Genomic DNA, 20,337 nt, shown 5'->3' with positions numbered 1-20,337 from the left:
ATATGTACCCATGGTGAATCTTTTAAAGAACTGTTTTCTGAAGGAGCTGCACCACTTTACAGTTCCACCAACAATGTATGAGGTATCCAATTTCTCGACATTGGCACCAATACTTGTTATTGTCTATCTTATGTGTTTTAGCCGTCTTCGTGGGTGTGAAGTAGTAGCTCATGTGGTTGTGATTTATATTCCCTAATGATTAATAATATTTAGTATCTTTTCATATGCACAAATTTTTCACCAATAACTTTTTAATTACAAAGGGAAATATAACTTTATAGCAGAGAAACCTGGTAGATTTTACCTTAATCACGAATCAGTTCACATCACAAATAATTGACACTATATGAATCTGATGGTATGTACTGAGGACACACTCTACTTATATAATTTCTACCAAAAAATGCAAAGTCTGAGTCTTGCCATGAGGAAAAATTGATAAAAGCAAATTGAAGGTTATTCTACAAATTAACTGGACCATATTCCTCAAAAATATTCTTAAATGTAGGCCTTTGGAACTATCACCAATGTAGGCTATACCAACAGTTGGGTTTCCATAAATATTATTTAAAACATTAACTAGTTTAATGATAATTAAATATATATATACACATATGTATTTTTTAAAAGATTTTTTAATTTTATTTTTAGAGGGGATGGGAAATGAAAAAGAAGGAGAGAAATACAAATGTGTGGTTGCCTCTCACACGCCCCCAGCTGGGGACCTAGCCTGCAACCCTTTGGTTTGCAGGCTGGTGCTTAAACCACTGAGCCACACCAGCCAGGGCACACATGCATTTTATGTATACATATAAATAGGAAAAAATCTATGTGGATATTCAAATTGTTAATTATGGTATCTCCAGGTGGTGAGTAAGATTTTAGGTCTTTTCTTGTGGTATATCTAGATTTACTAATTTTTCTATACTGAATAAAATACATAGCCTGGGTAACAAAATACACTGTAAATGAAATTTCAAAAAATAAACAAGTAGAGAAAAAAGTAAGGAAAGAGAAAGAGAAGGAGAATAGAAAGTATCACCTACCTAGCACATCAAGTATCCTTTCCTGGATCTTAGTTTAATTTCTTTGTCCCCTGTGTAAAACTATGCATTGTTGAGAACCCATTCCTTTATAAAACAAGCATTCATTCATTTAGGAGGCATTTATTTAGCTTCCAGCACCGTGCCAGATGCTGGTGATACAAGGAGACATGGTCATGTCCTTCGACAGGTTCATAGTAAGTCAAAAACTGCAATATTGTATGTCGTCGTTGGCAGCCGTCCGTCTCGAGAGACGATGGTGTAGCTTCTTAAGAGTCTATCTGCACTGCCGAGAATGGCTGTGCAGTCCGACTCGGGAGTGACACGGTATCTGTCTCCTCCCGTGTTGAATCGACATCTTGCGATGACGCTGGAGTGTCCTCTCCAGTGGAGCTGAAGCTACAGAGCCTGGGCAGGGTGATATGGAGGGTCTGCTGTTGCCCATGCAGCAGACCCCCCCCTCTCTTCGCAGCTGAAGGGTCCAAGGGAAAGACGGAGTCAATACAGCTTGGCTTCAGGTGCGCCGCAGGAGTTGCTGGTGTTGACTACAACGTCGAACCGCCTTAGGGACTCCGGCTCCGGATTTTCTGTCGGGGTTTACTCACTTAGCCTTTCCCCTGAAGAGGTATGCCGCAAGGCAGCGGAGGTTTTTTGGAGTCAGAGTTTTCCTTCTCTGATGTGCCCTGACTGGAAGATCGAACCAGCGACACTTAGCTCGCCGGCCGACGCTCAATCCACTGAGCCAAACCAGCCAGGGGGAAATATTGTATGATAAAGGGAGTAATAGATGCACATCTAGGTAGAGAGAGAAAAATATTCACTCTTTTTGAAGGACAGTGGGTAATGTCTTCACAAAAGAGGACACACATGAGCTGGGTTTCAGGAGAGTAGTTGTGGGTGAGGGGAGGGAAGGTAGATTCCAGGCACAGGAAAGGGCATGTGCAAGGATACGGAGCTCCCCCAACCCCAGCATATTCAGGGGACTATGAGTGGCTCAGCATGGCTGGAAAAGAGATGTTGGAATGGGATGGGGAGTGGGCAGAGGAAGTGAAACTGAAGAAACAGACAAACGGTCAGTTTTAAGGAAACTCGTGGGTCACCTTAGGAGCTTAAGGCATGCTCCATGAGCCAAGGAAGCCTTGGCATCACATGAGCGCTTGCCAGAAATGCTGACTCATCCCAGACCTCCTGAATCAGAATCTGCATTTTAAGAAGAGGTTTGGATTATTCATTTGCATTTAAGAAGCCCTGATTTAAATACTTTGGACTTAATTTTGTAGGCTTGAGGGAGCCTGACACAGATTCGTCCTTCTTTGGCATCCTTAGAAAGAGATACTTCTTCATCTCTTTTTTCCAGTCCACTCCTTCCCAGTTTCATTAGCAGCAACTCTGCCTCCCAAAGCACTCCAGTGCTCAGCCCACTGCTTCCCTTAATAGACCTTGCCTCAGCCACAGTGTCCTGAACACACTTCACAAAATTCTTGAATTCAGGAAGTCCCCCGGCTTTGAAAGATGATAAATGAAAATGTAAGATTCTATGATTCTATGAAAGAAAACTGCAGCAAGGTGATATTGTGGAACTCATCATTGTGGTACATGCTGAAAACATAAGTCAGCACAAATAACATTTAGAAAAATTCACAGTTGCTAAATCCACAGCAAACTAAGAAGGGAACCTGAAGATGCTTGCAGACATGGTTCTTAACCCTTTCTCTGTAATAACCTGTATTGGGATTTTTTTTACCATAAAACTAATACATGTGCATTACTGAAAGTTTGGAAAAATATATTAGTTTGAAGAAGGAAATAAAAGGGCAGTCAGAGAAAAAAATCAGAAAGGATTAAAAACAAAACGGGAGAGCCCTAACCAGTGTGGTTCAGTTAGCTGGGCGTTGTCCTGCAAGGACAAAGGTCGCTGGGTTTGATTCTGATCAGGGCACATTCCTGGGTTGCAGCTTGGTCCCTGGTCAGGGAGAGTCCAAGAGGCAATGGATTGAAATTTCTCTTCCTTTCCTTCTTCCTCTCTTCCCTTCTCTCTAAATATAATCTTTTTAAAAAATCGGGAGATGGAAATTAAGTGTATGCCGACACATGTGGACATTCTTCTCTTCCCCACCAACCCCTGGTCTTTCTCATTTAATTAACCCATAACTGTGGAATGATCAATATCCAACATTTACATTATTCAGACTATAAACTCTGTTGATCACTAAGCTATGTAATACACAATGATTGTCTTTCTTTTCTTGCACAATGTTTTGCTTTTCTGGAGGTTAATCATTATTGTTAGTCATTTGTTCATTTGCTTAATTTTCTGTTTTTACTAATAACTTTTTCTTAGTCCTGTTCTAAGTGGGTATTTATCCTCTCAATATATTTATTTATTTATTTATTTTATTAAATTTATTAGGTAGAATTATATAAGTTTCAGGTGTACAATTCTATAATATATCATCTGTATATTGTATGTGTGTTCACCACCCCAAGTCCAGTTTCCTTCCATCACCATTAATCCCCCTATTAATTAATATTTTTAAGTTTAATCTTTATTGTATTTTTTCCATTACCATTTAGTCGCCTTATACCCCACTCCCCTCAGCAATCACCATACTGTTGTCTATATTTAAACACATTAGATGCTCTATTAATTTCATCATGTTGATGCCATCTTCCCAGAATCTCTTGACTTCTCTAACCTGTGTTGTTTACTCTGAAGGTCTGCTGGTGGCTATTGTCCAGGAATCTTCTTTTATTTCCATCCTGGGATTCTCTCACCCCTCTCCTCTGATGTAAACCTGAATTCTGGATTCCATGAACTTTATTTTTTTGATTTTCTGCCTCATTTTGGTGGAAAATGTTTTCCAGAAAGAGTTTATGGAAGAGAATATTTTTAGCTTCTTGCATGTCTGAAAATGTCATCATTCTGTCTTTACGCTTAATCATTTGTGTATAGAATGGAAGATCAGAAATAACTTTCCTTCATAATTTTCAAGGCATTGTTTCATCACCTTCTAGATGCCAGCGTGGCTATTGTGATTCAGTACTAATATGACTCTTGATCCTGTGTATTTAATATTTTGTTTTGAATCTGGAAACATGTCAGACTTTCTCTTTGTCCTCAATGTGCTGAAAATTTACCATGCCATGTCTTGTTGTGAAACTATTTTTATCCATTATACCTGACACCTGATAGGCCTTTCAGTTCTGTGAAATTTCCATGAATTATTTCTTTGGTACTTCTTTGATAAATAGTTTGATAATTCCCCATGCTTTCTCTTTCTGGAAGTCCTATTATATGGATATCAGATCTCCTAGGTTGGACTCTATTTTTGTCTTCTATTTTCCATCTCTGCCTTTTTTGCTCTGCTTCTGTTTGTCTACCGGAGTCTTGTCAACCAAGAACCCTGACTGATATAATAAAAACAATTTATTTCAGAGAGGAAAACAGGAGATTATGAAAATAAGTGAAGGAATTAGCTGTTAATAATCTGCAGATCCTATGGGATTTCAGAAGGGACAAGAAAATGGTTTAGGTTGTGGAGGGGAGGCTAGAGAAAGTCTTCCAAAAGGTCTTCATATACATTCTTTATCTCATCAGTAATTAATGAAGGTACATTGTTGGCTTTATGCATCCTTTGGACTCTAAAATGTATCTTGCGAGAGAGACAGAGAATGAGAAATATCCTTGTTTCCATTTTATCTTCCATTTGGGATTAAGGACAAAAAAAAAAAAAAAAGAACAACCAATATTGAACAAGTAGAATCTGAAGTCTATATCATATTTAGTGAATTAATGTACAAAAGTCCAGTTCCAATCTTCTGGCCAGTATTCTGCAAATATTCACTCTCTTTCTCCTCTCCCACTCTTCCTGGCCAGAGACTAGTTAGTTTTCTCCAAAATCCATGTTTTTTCCTTCCTGGACATATTGTTAAGCTATATTCCTTACCCCTCTTTTACCCAGGCGGGCCACAGGACTGAGTCCTGGCCAATGGAATATGTGGTAAAATAAGGAATGCCTCTTCTGGACTTGGTCCCCAAATCATCACTTGAGATTCTCCAGGCTCTCTCCTCTCATCTGCAGCCAGATAAAGAGGATTCACTTGAGGACCCCAGGGCCTCTGGGAAAAGCAGAATATCTAGATGAGTTATGAAGTCTCTGAGAAGCAGAGGGTCCTTCCTTCCTTTCCCACTGACCCACATTGGACTGTGACATAAGGGAGAAATAAACCTTTAGTGAGGTTTGGAAGTGGTCTGTTATAGCACTTAGCTTACCCTAACTAATTTGACTCCATCTTTGAAGAAACTGCCTATACCTCCTAGGCCTCAGTTTCCTCAAGTGAAAATGACGGGTTTAGAATAGGTACTCTCTTGGTTGTCTTTCAGCTATAACACTCCATTTATAAATTGTATGGTTATTATTCCAAATGGTTTTAAACTCTACAAGGACTAATTGCAGAATTTTTCAATTATAATAAAGAGTAAATTCTCCATTTATAGATAGGTTGTGTTCCAAAAGTCAAGATCTGAGTCCCTTGTTGGAACACTGCTTCTATCAAAAACTAGATTTACTATTTTAAAGTATGCACAGATTGGTGCTTACTCCTCAGTTTTGAGGTCCCCTGAGCCCCAACTGTAGGCAGTAAGTGAGGCAGGAGGTCAGGAACCGAGCAGAGGCTCTGAAGCATGATTAGAGAGGGACAGGAGGGGCGGGGAGGATAGGATGGACCATGGGCCAGGCTGTCAATTGCACGAGCTTCCTTGGGAGGCCATAGGAGCTGTCATACATGTGAATCATTCCTATCTTGGATATTTCCAACTCCACTTCTTAATTTTAACAGGGCTTGGGTACATGTTTAGTGCAAGACAGAGATGGATTTACCATGGAACTAATAAAGCTCAAGCTTCAGGGTCCCGCTTCCAAGGCCCTAGAATTATGTTCAAAATGTTTTTATAAAATTTGAAAAAGTAAGATATTTTAACTAGTTGGTTAAGACTGCTGTCTATTTCCACTGCAACCTCCCCTCCTGCACATCTCCCTTTGTGTTAGATGGCACTGGAATGGCCACAGGCATTTTTGGAATCCAGCTAACAGGAATTTTATTGGGATACATTGCATTTGTTACCTATTCACATGGTTTACAATTACTTCCAAGCATAGCTGTCCTATGACCCACAGCCCTGATGAAGAGATAGCTCCAGGAATCTCTTATCTGCCTACTTTGCTAACTCAACTGGAATTGTGTCTTGTAATTACAAGGCCAAAGCTCAAGTCAAGTTTTAGGCATTTCCTACAGAACCTGAAGTGTAAGGGACTGAAGGAAAATAAAGTTTTGAAACTGTATAAAGCCAGAAGCAATTTGAAGAAAATTCTTCCAATCATCAACTGTGCAAAAATACAAGCAAAGGTTTCTGTCCTTATTGACATCCAATACAAAGAAGTTTTGTCCTGTTGGCAATATACTCAATAACAGTGTATACCATTATAAAGGTATCATTCATTCTTTTCTTTTTTGATGAGAATTGTTCAAAATACAATGTATCAGAATTCCAGTCTTTTTACAATTTTTGATGTCTTGACTTAAATTACTATCTACACAGATGATTAAAAACTCATAATACTACATCACTTATGAGGTTTTCACAGACAAATTGGCTAGTAAATGTAGTCAATTCAGAGTATGTCTAACTCTCTCGACAAGATGGTCACACCAGCAGTACCAGTGAACGTTTCTCCAGCCACTCCAGCCCCTGCTATGCCCCCAGCCTCAGCTCCAGACCTGGGCCCAGTGTCAGGTCCAGCGGTGGCTCCAGTTCCAGCTCCAACACCAGTGTCAGCCTTATCCCCAGTCCCAGTGGCAGAGCAGCAGGGGCGATACATTGGCTCCTGGCCAGACCCAGCCTAAGCACCAACCCCAGCGCAGACCCCAGTGAAGTTGCTAGCTGGTCACCCTCTACCAGGTCCCTTCCCTGGCAGCCGTGTGGTCCGGCCACACCCAGTCACTTTGGCCTCTATGTGGACAGGTACGAGCGACGCAACCGGGGTGCTGCTCGAATTATTGGGACTCTACTGGGAACAATTGACAAGCACTCAGCGGATGTCACCAAATGGCTTTTCAGTGCCACACAATGAGTCAGAAGACGAGGTGGCTGTTGACGTGGAATTTGCTAAGAAGGAGTATGAATTGAATAAGAAAGTCTCTCCAAATGAGCTCATCCTCGGCTGGTACACTACAGGCCATGATGTCACAGAGCACTCCGTGCTGACCCATGAGTACTACAGCTTGGAAGGCCCTGACTCCATTCACTGTGTACAGGAGCCTCCAGAATGGTCGCAGGGAAATGAAGGCTATGTCAGCACTTTAATGGGTGTCCCTGGGAGGACCATGGGGGCGATGTTCATGCCTCTGATGGTGAAATATGCATATTACAACGTTGAATGCATTGGAGTTGACCTGATCATGAAGACTTGTTTTAGCCCCAACCTGATGATTGGACTTTCCAGTGATTTGCAGCAAGTAGCAGGGTCGCATCCAGGACGCCCTCAGCACGGGCTTGCAGTATGTGGAAGACATATGGTCTGGAAAGGAGTCGGCTGACAATACTCTGGGCTGCTTCTTGATGAGTCTGGTTAACCAAGTTCCCAAGATAGTTTCTGATGACTTCGAGACCACGCTCAACAGCAACATTAACGACCTGCTGCTGGTGACCTCCAGGCCAGTCTCACACAGTCCCAGACCACCCTCAGTGAGAAATTTGTAAACAAACCTGTGAATGGGCCCCAGTAGCTCTCCTTCCACTCTAGCCCAGCTCCAGAACTGAGAAGGGAGTGACGTGGAAATGGCTTCTCGTGGTTTGAGTCACACTGAAGAGTCAACTGCTTGTGACTCTAAATAAACATAGCCTATCTTTTGTAAATAAATACATTTTTTAAAAAAGAGTACATCTAAGATTAGTCTCTGCACAAGAAATTTTGAAATATTCTGAAATCTTATAGCTCATAGATGAAAGAAAATTTGAACAAGTTTTTTCCCCAGTTTGGTAACAAACCTAAATGTTTACATGATATTGCCAATAACAGATCGTGAACCTGAAAGAAACTTTCCTAAACAATCAAAAAATAAAAGAAAGACTTCTGGCCAAGATGGAGGTGTAGACAGACATGCTGCAGCTCCCTCCACAACTAAGAAGGGGTACAACTACCTCAAAACTAGAAACAACCAGAAGTTCCAGAAAATCAAAGTGCATGGAAGTCCAGCAAACAAGGATATAAAGAAGAGATATTCATCCAGGCAGGTAGGAGGGGCGGAACCCAGATGGAGAGGACACAGCGTGGTGGTGGCAGCAGTGGCGACAGCAGCAGGCCAGCAGAAAGTGCAGTTACAATTTTAAAAAGTCAGGAGGGACAACTAGGGAGCATTCCCAGCTCCTCACCAAAGCAGCTCACTGTCCCAGCTCCAGGGAAAATCAAGCCTCATTGCGTCCGAATGTGCAAACCAGTGGGGTTTGAGATGGAGGCAGAAACTGCAGGTCTCAGCAGAGCCCGCTTGTTTAAAGGGCCCCCACGGACCTAGAACGTCCACAGACCCACCCACTCTGGGAACGATGGCCAGGGCAGCAGCTAGAGGGGCACCAGTCCAGTGTGGAAGTGGGAGAAGTGCCTGGAAAAGGGGCGAGTGCTGGGCAAGTGGTGCTGTTCCTTCTCAGACCCCTCCCCTGCATACAGCGCCACAACGTGGTGAGACAGGTCACCCGTTACTGAGGAATCCCTAAGGCTCCGCCCCTTACAATGTAGTAGGAGTGACAGCTCTTCCTGGGACACAAAAGCAAACACACACAGGAGACTTCCGGCCAAGATGGAGGCCTAGACTGACACACCCCATCTCCCTCCACAACTAAGAAGGAATACAACTACCGCAAAACCAGCAATAACCAGAAGTTTCAGAAAATAAATGGAAGTCCAATGTATGAAGTTATTAAAAAGTGGTGCTCATCCGGACAGGTAGGAGGGGCGAAGCCGGGGAGGAGAGGTCAAGCTGTGCTGTCCGCGGAAGCAGCAGCGACAGAGGCAGGAGAGCGGTAAGCACAGACACCCGTATTTAAGGGGAGGCGAGAAGCACCTGGGGAGCACCCCCAGCTGTAGACCAGACCCGTCAGCTTGCGATTCCAAAGCCGGGGAAGGCAGATCCCCATTGCCTTGAACTGTGAGGCCCGGTGGGGGTGGGGACAGAGGAGGAGGCTCCCAGTCTCTCAGTGCAGATTGAACAGCAGGAATTCATCTTGGACCCCCCACCCGCACAGAAAACGCCCGGCGTGACGCGTGCACAAGGCTTCCCCACCCCCCCACCCCCCATACGTAGGAGATGTGAGAGCCCTGCCTAGGAAGCAAAGGTAAACACAAAACTGTTCAGGATGGCACAGATCATGATAGAGATCCCAGTGATGCAGCTGACCAGACAGCAGATTTCTAATCTAATGAAGCAGCAGACAGAAAATCTTTCTGAGGCACAGTTCAGAGCTTTGCTTATAAAAGCATTTACAGACCTAACAGCAGATCTTAAACAAGACAAAGAAGAAATGAAGGCTAGTCCTGCTGAAATGAACAAAAACACATATGAAACTAGTGGTGAGGGAAAAAAAAAACAGGGATCAAATCAACAAATTGGAACATAAGGAAGGAACAGTCAACCAGTGCAGAAAGAGGAAATGAGAAGTGAGGAAAATGAGGAGAGGCTCAGAAACTTATCGAACAGCTATAAGTGGGCCAACATCCGAATCATAGGGTTGCCAGAAGGTGAAGAAGAAGAACTAGAAATGGAAACATTATGTGAAAAAACAATGAAGCAGAACTTCCCTAACTTGGGGAAGGAAATAGACTTACAGGTCCAGGAAGCACAGAGAGTTCCAAATAAACTGGACCCAGGGAGAACCACACCAAGACACATTATAATCAAAATGTCAAAAATTAAAGATAAAGAGAGAATTTTAAAAGCAGCAAGAGAGAAGAGAATTATGTACAAAGGGGTCCCAATTAGACTATCAGCTGATTTCTCAAAGGAGACTCTGCAGGCAAGAAGGGACTGGCAAGAAATATTCAAAGTAATGAAAAGCAAAATCCTATAGCCACAATTACTCTATCCAGTGAAGCTGTCATTCAGAATAGAAGGGCAGAGAAAGTGCTTCCATGACAAAGTAAAACTGAAGGAGTTCATCAGATCCAAGCCACTGTTATATGAGATGTTAAAGGGACTTGTTTAGGAGAAAGGATCAAAACTATGAACATTAAAGTGAAAGCTGTATCACAACAACCAACAACAGAAGCTAGGGAACTAAAAGAAATGCAAACTAAGTAGGCAACGAGAGTGTGAAAAGAATTATAGGTATGGGGAACATTATGGGGAGAGATCAGCAGGAAGGGGGAGGGGGAAAGGGAGGGAGATGGTGCAGGAATTAGGAAGCACAGTAGGAAGGAGTGGAGTAGATAGGAAGATGTTGAGAGGAACTATATGCACAACCAATACGCATGGACTAAGAGGGGGGAGACAACTGGAGGGAGGGATTCACTGGGTGGAGGGGAACAAAGGGAAAGGAAATTGGGACAACTGTAACAGCATAATCAATAAAGCATATTTAAAAATAAATAAATAAAATAAATCTGACCCACCATGCTAAGAAAAGACTGAATTATCTTTGTAGTCCTCTCTATAAAGGAGCACTACTATCAAAATATTGTCATATTAAGAAGCAGTCAAAGAGTAAACAGCCACAAATGTAAGAAAAAAGTAATATTCAAGTATGGGAATTTTTTGTGATATTGTAGTATTCATCAGCTTTTCAAAATGTGTGATTTGTTCCCCTGGCCAGGTAGCTCAGTTCATTAGAGCATTGTCCCAATAGATACTCCAAGGTTGCAGGCTGAATCCTTGTTAGGGCACATACAAGAATCAACCAATGAATGCATAAATGAGTGGAACATCTCTCTCTCTCTCTCTCTCTCTCTCTCTCTCTCTCTCTCTCTCTCTCTCTCTCTCTCTCTCTCTCCCACTATCCCCTCTTCCTCTTTCTCTAAATTCAATAAATAAAAATGTGTGATTTGTTGTGATTTATATTCTTATTGTAAATAAATACTATTCACTTTTACATCTATTTTTATATTTGTAATTTTTTTCTTTAAAATACCCTCACCCCCACAATTGTATAAGCATTGGGCTCCACAAAACCTGGCCAACTACACTGCAGAGAATGCTCTTAGGTGGTGCTACAGCTATTTGAAGTGCTGGGACTGATAACTCAGGCCCCAGGCCCAGGAGCTGAGTATTGTCAGGTTGTCTGGACTGATCAGGCTCTGAGAAATGGGTACAGGTTCAAAAAGTCATCAGAGTGAGTCAAACCAAAATGTTCCTTCATGGGCTAATCTCAGAGGCATTTCAGGTCTCCAGTAACATTACCAGGTCCACCCCTATCTTTGCTTCTCAAGGATCCCAGGATTAAGAGGAGCCTGCTCTTTATCATGTAGGCCTGATGCCTTTTTTTCCCCCTGATGAATAGTGTCTTGAGAACTCATAAACATACCCATGTCCTTAATCCTTAATGAAATTAAACTCTTTATTGGCAAATTATATATATACATTGTGTTTAAACAAGTAAACAAAAACAGTGTTTACTAAAGCAAGATGATTCTAGCTCCTTGAAAATTAAGTATTGTGAAGTGTGTGTGCTGGCATCATCTAGTGACAAAAAGGCGTAAACTCAGCTCATCACAATCTGTCAAACACTAGGATCAGAAATGGTACTAGTGTGGCTGTTTGCCCACCCCCATCCCTTTTCTGGAAGTTGTACAGAGTACTGTAGTTTATTCAATTCAACTCTGACTTTTGGTCATTAACTTATGTCCCCAAACAGATCAGGCAGAGATCACAGTATGAAGTAAAAACTGGGAGGAAAAGAGACAGGGTCTACTTTTACCCTGATGGCACTGTCTGCAAAGTTCGTGCTTCAGTCCCTTAAAAGTTCAGCAAATCACTGGCCTCAAAAATCAGAAAGCCTCTTTATGGTGGCTGGCCAGGTAGGGAGAGGTCAGCACAACTCTGCTGATCTTGGCTGAACCTGTTGGAGATTCTGGGTTATCCTGGCTTCTTACTTTAACCTGCTACCTAGGCTGATCCTTGAGTTTTGCTCCTTACCAGCTCTGTTTTTTCCTATCTCTGGCTCAGCCCACATTCTGCCTAGCATGGTTCCACCATGTCTGTTTTAGTTTGGTTCCTTTCTCCCTTCCATTTTTGTTTTTGCAAAACAGATCTGGCTTTAGTCACCAAGGAAGTTAATCCCTTGCATTCTCTTTTGAATTTTTTTACATTTCATTTCAGTGTGGTAAGAGCACTTAACATAAGATAGCCCTCGTAACAGATTTTTTAGTATACAATACAGTATTGTTTTCTACAGGCATAATGTTGTACAGATTTCTAAAACTTATTCATCTAGCACAACTGAAATTTGTATCTATTGATTAGCAACTCCCCCTTTCCCTCTCCTCCAGCACCTGGAAACTACCATTATATTCTTTGATTCTGTGAGTTTGACTATATTAAATACATTTATATAAGTAGAATCATGCAGTATTTGTCCTTCCATGACTGAATTATTTTACTCAGGATAATATTCTCAAGGTTCATTCATGTTTTCATATATGTCAGGATTTCCTCCTTTTATGAAATGAGTAATATTTCATTATATGTATATACCACGTTTAAAACAATCTATCCATCTGTTGGTGGACATTTAAGTTGTTTCCACATATTGGCTAATTGTGAATAATGTTGCAATAAACAAGGGAGTGCTAATATCTTTTTGTGATCCTGATTTAAATTCTTTTGGACAAATATCCAAGAGTGAGATTGTTGGATCATATAGTTGTTCTATTTTTAATTTTTTGAGGAACCTTTTTACTATTTTCTATAAAGGCTTCTCCATTTTACATTCCCACTAACAGCATACAAGGGTTCCAATTTCTCACATCCTACCAACACTTGTCTTTCATTGTTTTTATAATAGCCATTCTAACAGATGTGAGGTGATATTCTATTGTGGTTTTGATTTGCATTTCCCTGGTGATTAGCAACATTAAGCATCTTTTCATGTACTTGTTGTCCATTTGTATGTCTTCCTTTGGAGAAATGTCAATTCAAGTTCTTTGACCATTTTAAAATCAGGTTATTAGTTGTTGTTTTTTTTGCTACCGAATTGTAGGAGTTCCTTATATATTTAGGGAATTAATCCCTTATCAGGATATATGGTTTGCAAATATGTTCTCTGTTCTGTAGGTTGCCTTTTTACTCTCAATGATTTCCTTTGCTGTGCATAAACTTTTTAGGTTGATGTAGTCCCACGTATCTATTTTTGCTTTTGTTGTCATATATATGAAATCATTGCCAAGATCAATGTCATGAAACCTTTCCCTATTTCTTTTTTCTAGCAGTAATAAAGTTTCAGGTCGTATGTTTCAGTTGTTAATCCATTTTGAGTTAATTTTTGTATCAGGTAAGGGTCTACTTTCATCCTTTTGCATATGAATAGCCAGTTTTTCCCAGCAGCATTTGTTGATATTTAGTTTTCATTGAACAAATATTTATTGAGATCTTTGACCCAAGCCTTATGGTTAGCATAGGGGATTCAAGGCTGTGAATAACATAATGGTTGCATGCATGCCCTCTGGAGCCAAACAGCCTGGGATCAAATTCTGGTACAACCATTTCTAACTGTGTGACCTTGGGCAAGTTACTAACTTCCTTGTGCTCCAATGTCCTTATCTACATAAAAGTGATCATATTTATGGTTCTTTCCTCATAGAATTGGTGTAAGGATGAGTTAATGCATGTAAAGGGCTTAGAAAAGTGCCTGATACCTGCTAAGCGCTCTTAAGCACTGGCTCCTAAGGCATAGTCCCTACTTCTCAAGAAGCTCACAGTGTACACCTGACCTGTCTACCTGTCCCACCTGGCAGGCATGGCCGTTTGGGTCTTTTGGTTCCTCAAGTGACACAGCTCCTGGTTATCCTTTCCTGGAATCATGGGGTAAACCGAGTGCAGATTCCTATGTCACAGTTTCGCTGTGTGACCCTGGACAAGTAACTTCTACTCTCTGGCTCTCACTTTATACATGTATAAAGGAAGGAAGTTGGACCAAAATTGATATCCAAGATCCCAACAAACTTCTCGTTCTGGATAATCTAAGTTGAATCTATGTCAGCTTGAGGAAGTCATTTAACCTCTCTGGTCTTGTTTCTTCACCTATAAAATGGGTATTACTAATTACTTCCCACTTTAGGCGAGGACTCGAACAGAAAGCCAACACCGGGTGTCAGCGTTCGCTCAGTGAATGTAGTCTTCACGTCCAATGGCCTTTGCCACTTAGCGCAGGCGCACTGGCGCTGCAGCCGCAGGTTCCCGACTTCCGGTTCCGCAGGAACGGAGGCCAGACCAAAGCTAATGGCGGCGTCCACGAAACAGAATATCGGAGGTGTAGAGGAGGCCGCGGTGGAAGAGAAACCGCGAGTCCTGGAACCCGGGGCTGCCCCGTTTGGAAATTTCCCTCATTATTCCCGCTTCCACTCTCCAGAGCAACGACTCCGCCTCCTGCCTCCGGAGCTGCTTAGCCGGCTCTTCCCTCAGGGTCCTGAGACGAAGCCGATTCTGGGGCTAGATGTGGGTTGTAACTCCGGGGTGAGTGACAGAGGAGGGATCGGAGGTCGGGGAGCCCAGCGGTTGGCTGCCTGCATGTCTACTAGGGTTCTGGCCTGGGCGTGGTGGCATCACACCTTTCCCGAATTGAGTTTAAAGGTATAGCGTTGGTCGACTCCGTGTTGCTACTAGCTGCAGAATCTTGTGGCGGAATGTTTCTCAGCTATATTCGAAATTCCTGCATCCCCGCCTCCGCGTTCACCACCTCGGGACTAAACCCCAGGTGGGAATATCCACCGTATCCACCTCTGGCGCTTGCCTCCTGCCCAGACGCTCGTGGGCCAGAAGCCCGTTGCTGGGGAGAGGGAGGCTTCCAGAGACCGACGTTTGGGAGCATAAGGTTGGGATTGGTTTACTGAAAGAAATGAGCCAGAGGTGACTGAATTGTGGCTAGAATTAAAATTCATGTGCCATTTGGTGCAGGATAGCCTGGAATGAAGTTGATACTTATTTAAAAAGCAATGGGGTTACGGAGTACAGTGTAGAGAGGGTCGAAAAGGAAAAATACAGCATTCTACTGGAGGAAGGCGTTTCCACGTTGTCTTACCGAAAAGTATTCTTAGGCGTAGAATGGTTATAGTTAAATCACGTGCAAAATAGGGAAATGTCTCTGTGACACCAAATGCTTCCAAAGTTAATGCCCTCACTCCATCTCCAGGAGCAGGAGAGGGTAGGGAGAATGTTGTGTTGCTGATCGTCCACAGAAGAGATTTTGGTGAAGGATTGAATGAAGGCTATAGAGACACAGATGATAAAGGGAAGAGGGATATTTGGATGGACTCAGAGCTGAAATGAGCACATAGGTGGGTATCTGGGTGTCCCCTGCAAACATTTCTCCACTATGATGATATAGGAAGTCAGGGGGGGAAAGCAATAGAAAAGAGAACCTGGGTTTAAGGCTTGGGATTTTACGAAGGGCATTAGGAAACCCACAGGAGTTTTTTAAGTTGACAGGGGTGTATATATACACATTAGAGGCAAGAACATAGTTGCAGTTAGTGAGGGCAGTGGTTCCCAAACCTGGTTGTACATTTAGGGAGTAAGTCTCTACTGACCATAAATCTTTTTTTTCTCCTGCACAGTAGCAAATACTATTTATAATTTCTTGGGTATGCATCTTATATATATACAAGCATTTATGTATGTATAAATACCTGCCCTCTTTTAGTTTTACAAATGGTAGCCCACTATTTTGCACCCTTTTCTTTTTTATTGAATTTATTGGGGTAACTCTGATTAATAACATTATATAGGACTCAGGTGTACAATTCTATAATACATCATCTGTATATTGTATTGCACCTTGCTTTTCATTTAATAATTTGAAGGTTACTCATGTCACTGCATTCTTTTTCAGCAGCTGCATAATATTTTATTGTACAGATATGCCATGACTTATGGGTGCTTTGCTTAAATTTTTAAAACTCCCAGCCTCACTCTAGACCTACTGAATTTGGATCTTGGGATATTAAACCCTTGAGTCTGCATTTTCTTTTTTAAGCTTCCAGGGGACTCTAGATTTGGGGAATAAAGGATGGAGAGGGTGAAGAACTGTGGTGGAGAAGGGACTGATAAGACAAAATGACTGGTCAAACATGGAGCACACCCAAGATCAGATAGGAGGAGGGAGACAGCAAAGAAGTAAATAGATGTGGAAGAAATTAAGCAGCATAGTATAGAACCTTCCTACTCAAGGTGTGGTTCTTAAACTACAGCTTCAGCATAACTTGGAAGCTTGTTAGAAATACAAAATCACAGCCCCCAACCCAGATTTGCTAAATCAGCCTTTATTTTAACAAGATCCCTGGGTGATGTGTATGCCCATTGAAGAGTGAGAAGTCTGGTGGAGAAGAATCTGATGTAGCCTAACTGTTGTTGTATACTAACCATGTGACATTGGACGAGTGAAGTCACTAGCCTCTGAACCCTAATTTTTAAAATACAGTGGTTTTTTGTTTTATTTTGTTTTGTTTTTGGTGAACTATACCACACACAGAGAAGAGTGCATAAAACAAATGTACACTTCTGAAATATTATAAAACAGATACCTTTATGACTACTGTCCAGATCAAGAATAAAACATTTTCAGTAGCCCACAAGTCCCCCATGTACCTCTTCCTGTTCATAAACCCCCCCTCTCCACACAAACAAAGGTAAGAACTAGTCTGATTGAAATATATTTATTTATTTATTTTTAGAGAGAGGGAAGGGAGGGAGGAAGAGAGGGAGAGAAACATCAATATGTGGTTTGGTTGTCTCTCAGGCCCCCAACTGGGGACCTGGCCCGCAACCCCGGCATGTGTCCTGACTTGTAATCAATCAGTGACCCTTTGGTTCACAGGCTGGTGCTCAATCCACTGAGCCACACCAGTCAGGGCTAGTCTGACTTTTATTATTGTTTTTTCTTATACCTTACTACTTTTATATTCCTAAACAATGAAATTGAATTTTATCCTTTTTTTTCCAATTCTTTTTTTCCCCCACTTATTTATGCATTCATTGGTGGATTCTTGTATGTGCCCTGACCAGGGATTGAACCTGCAACCTTGGCATATCAGGACGATGCTCTAACCAACTGAGTTACTTAGCCAGGGCTAATATGATACATTTTTGAACTTCCTATAAATGGAAGTTTATCATGTATTTTGTTTTATGTTTTGCTCTTTTACTCAGCATTATATATATTTATGAGTCAATTCATATTGCTGCACTTAGCTGAATTCCTTCATTTTTAACTACTATTTAGTATTCCTTCTTAATGACTCCATCACATTTATTTATCCATGCTACTATTATAGGTCATCTGGATTGTTTCCAGCCATACTTTCTTCACTTGCACCAAAGACATAAATATTTTCCTCACAGGATTGTTACATAGAGCAAATGAGGTAGTGAATAGGAAAATGCCTTTAAAAATGTATAGAACAACATACATTTGCGTTAGTAATAATGGTTAATAGAAGTCAAAGTTAGAGAAAGGAAATGGTCACTCATTTAAGAGTCAAAAAAGTGCTAAGATGGTGAAAATCAAATCATTGAAGAAAGAGGTCAGCAGTGACTTTTGGGAGTGATGGATGCAGAAGCAGAATAAGTCTCAGAGGAGGTGGTGAGGCATAGGACAGGTAGTAAAATTGAAGCTATAGAATGAAGGCTGAATGAGAAATCCACTTTCCCAATCATGGGTCTGAGAAACAGGTTTTATAAGATGGTGGTTGCTCTGTTCCTCACCTTCCTGGTAAAGGAACACCTGTTATGCCCCTGGAACCCTTTCCTCCTTCCTGGAGTCTGAGATTTAAAAAAAAATTTTTTTAAGATATTTACCAGCATATCATAATAGCTGAAAAATAATGCTTTAGTTTCTTTCCTGCATCTGTTGGGCTGTAACTTTCAACCATACTACCCAGTTTGCCATCAGTCAGGAAAACGTAGAGATGATTCATTATAGCCTGTCACCCCTGGAGGGCACTGAGGCCTGCTTTGTGGAAAACTTTCCAGGCAACCTCTTTAGGCTATAATTTAGTAGCCTCACACCCTCTAAAGCCAGGAGTAGGTGGCAGTCTCAATGAAAGATAAGAGGATAAGAGAGAGGTTTCTCTTCTGTTCACTGGTTGAAAGCTGCAATGACAAAGCTCTTTTGGATTCCTCTAGGACCTAAGTGTGGCTCTGTACAAACACTTCCTTTCCCTACGTGATGGGGAGACCTACTCAGATGCCTCAAGAGAATTCCGTCTCCTCTGCTGTGACATAGATCCAGCCCTGGTGGAACGAGCTGAAAAAGAGTGCCCTTTTCCTGATGCCTTGACTTTTATTACCCTGGACTTCATGAATCAAAGGAGCCGGAAAATTCTTTTGAGCTCTTTCTTAAGCCAGTTTGGACGCCCAGTTTTTGACATTGGCTTCTGCATGTCGATAACCATGTGGATTCATCTGAACCATGGGGACCATGGCCTGTGGGAGTTCCTGGCTCACCTTTCCTCCCTCTGCCGCTACCTCCTTGTGGAGCCACAGCCCTGGAAATGTTACCGGGCAGCTGCAAGGCGTCTTCGAAAACTGGGCCTTCATGATTTTGACCACTTCCACTCGCTTGCCATCCGAGGTGATATGGCCAGTCAGATTGTACAGATCTTGACCCAGGACCACGGCATGGAATTAGTATGCAGCTTTGGCAACACCAGCTGGGACCGAAGCCTTCTGCTCTTCAGGGCAAACCACAGAGGCTCCTCTGATCCCTGAATCACTGCTAGAAGGGAAAGAAAGGAACAGATTAAGATTCTGCAGGTAGTGAGATGAGAAGGAAGAAGACCAGGAAAGAGATACTGAAAGGGTTTTATTCTGAGAATTAAGTTCACTCTCCTTAACTCCTTAACAGTTAGGCTGCTTCAGAACCTAGCAGAAGCTTTTGGCAAAATTTCCAAAATGCAATTGAAAAACCAGTATCTCTTCCCCATTATTTGAGATGATCCTGGAGGAGAATGCATCTGTAGAGCAATGAGCTGGGCTATCTGGATAGAGATGGCCTAGAGAAAGTGATCCTGTTTCTGGGATAGGAAAGGAGCTGCTTTTGGTGGTTATTTATAAAGACCAGGCTAGCCTTAGAATGTATAATTTCCCTGGTTCCCTTGAATCTGATCTGACTTCTTCAGGACTTACTCATCATGGCCTTGGGGCAAAACCTCACTATACAATGTGAAAAAAGTCACTGGCCTGGCTAAAGGAGAGGGTTAGTAGGAAAAATATCTTATTTTTCCAAAGCAGGTCAAGTCTCCAACATGACCAGGCTCAGCACAGCAGTTACAGATAGGCAATATGCATTGGCTGACATTTAAAAGATTTCAATTATGGGGTGAGGTAGAAGAGGTAAAGGAGGTGGGGGGGGATAAATGGTGATGGAAGGAAACTTGACTTTGGGTGATAAACACAACAATACACTATATAGGTGATGTATTATAGAATTGTACACCTGAAACCTATATAATTTTTATTAACCAATGTCACCCCAGTAAATTCAATAAATAAAATATTTTAATTATGAACCAAAAATCCAACTAGTATAAATGAAATGAAGTGGGACTGTATATAATCTATATAATTATATTTAATAAAAGTGACTTGTATGGTTGAGAGTGTCCTGTGAATCTGGGGTAGATACGAAACTTCTGCTTTTACCCACTCTATTCAGGAAGGTTTCAGTTCCAGAAAAAACTTCACCCAAGCTTAGAACAGGAAATAAGCCAGTGAATAAGTTAATTATAGACTTATTCAGCAGCATCCTCTACCAAAGCACATCAGTATGGAGGTGGGGGACACACACCAGTATGGGGGTAGGAATACGTGTGAGAAGCATGCATACAATGCAGTCTGCAATTGGATGACTACACTGTAAGTGCTGTGGGATAGTGCTGCTGATGTCTGTTAGGTTTTGATTTTTAAAACACCCATCCGTTGAAACCAAGGAAAAGTAAAAGATGGAGAAAGATCTGTTTGGTGAAGAGAAGATAGAAAAACAAAACATACGTAGCTAAGAAGAGAGACAGTTGATGAGCTTCAAAATCCCTAAAAC

The 20,337-nt window shown here is 41.7% G+C and overlaps 1 protein-coding gene and 1 pseudogene across 1 annotated transcript; both read left to right on the top strand.

The window, feature by feature from the left end:
- Positions 1-6,743: 6,743 nt before the first annotated feature.
- Positions 6,744-7,829, top strand: LOC150011721 (eukaryotic translation initiation factor 3 subunit F pseudogene; annotated as a pseudogene).
- A 6,676-nt stretch (positions 7,830-14,505) lies between these two features.
- Positions 14,506-19,788, top strand: BCDIN3D (BCDIN3 domain containing RNA methyltransferase). Its single transcript, XM_090275545.1, is given in 3 exon segments — positions 14,506-14,759; positions 18,426-18,979; positions 18,981-19,788. Coding segments are annotated over 3 exon segments (867 nt in total). The 5' UTR covers positions 14,506-14,525; the 3' UTR covers positions 19,060-19,788.
- Positions 19,789-20,337: the final 549 nt, after the last annotated feature.

Source organism: Furipterus horrens, unplaced genomic scaffold (genome assembly GCF_987537825.1).
Source record: "Furipterus horrens unplaced genomic scaffold, mFurHor1.1.pri manual_scaffold_4, whole genome shotgun sequence".
In the NCBI taxonomy this organism is placed as follows: Eukaryota; Metazoa; Chordata; class Mammalia; order Chiroptera; family Furipteridae; genus Furipterus; species Furipterus horrens.
Note: the sequence above shows the minus strand (reverse complement) of the source record. Positions and strands in the feature narration are given on the sequence as shown.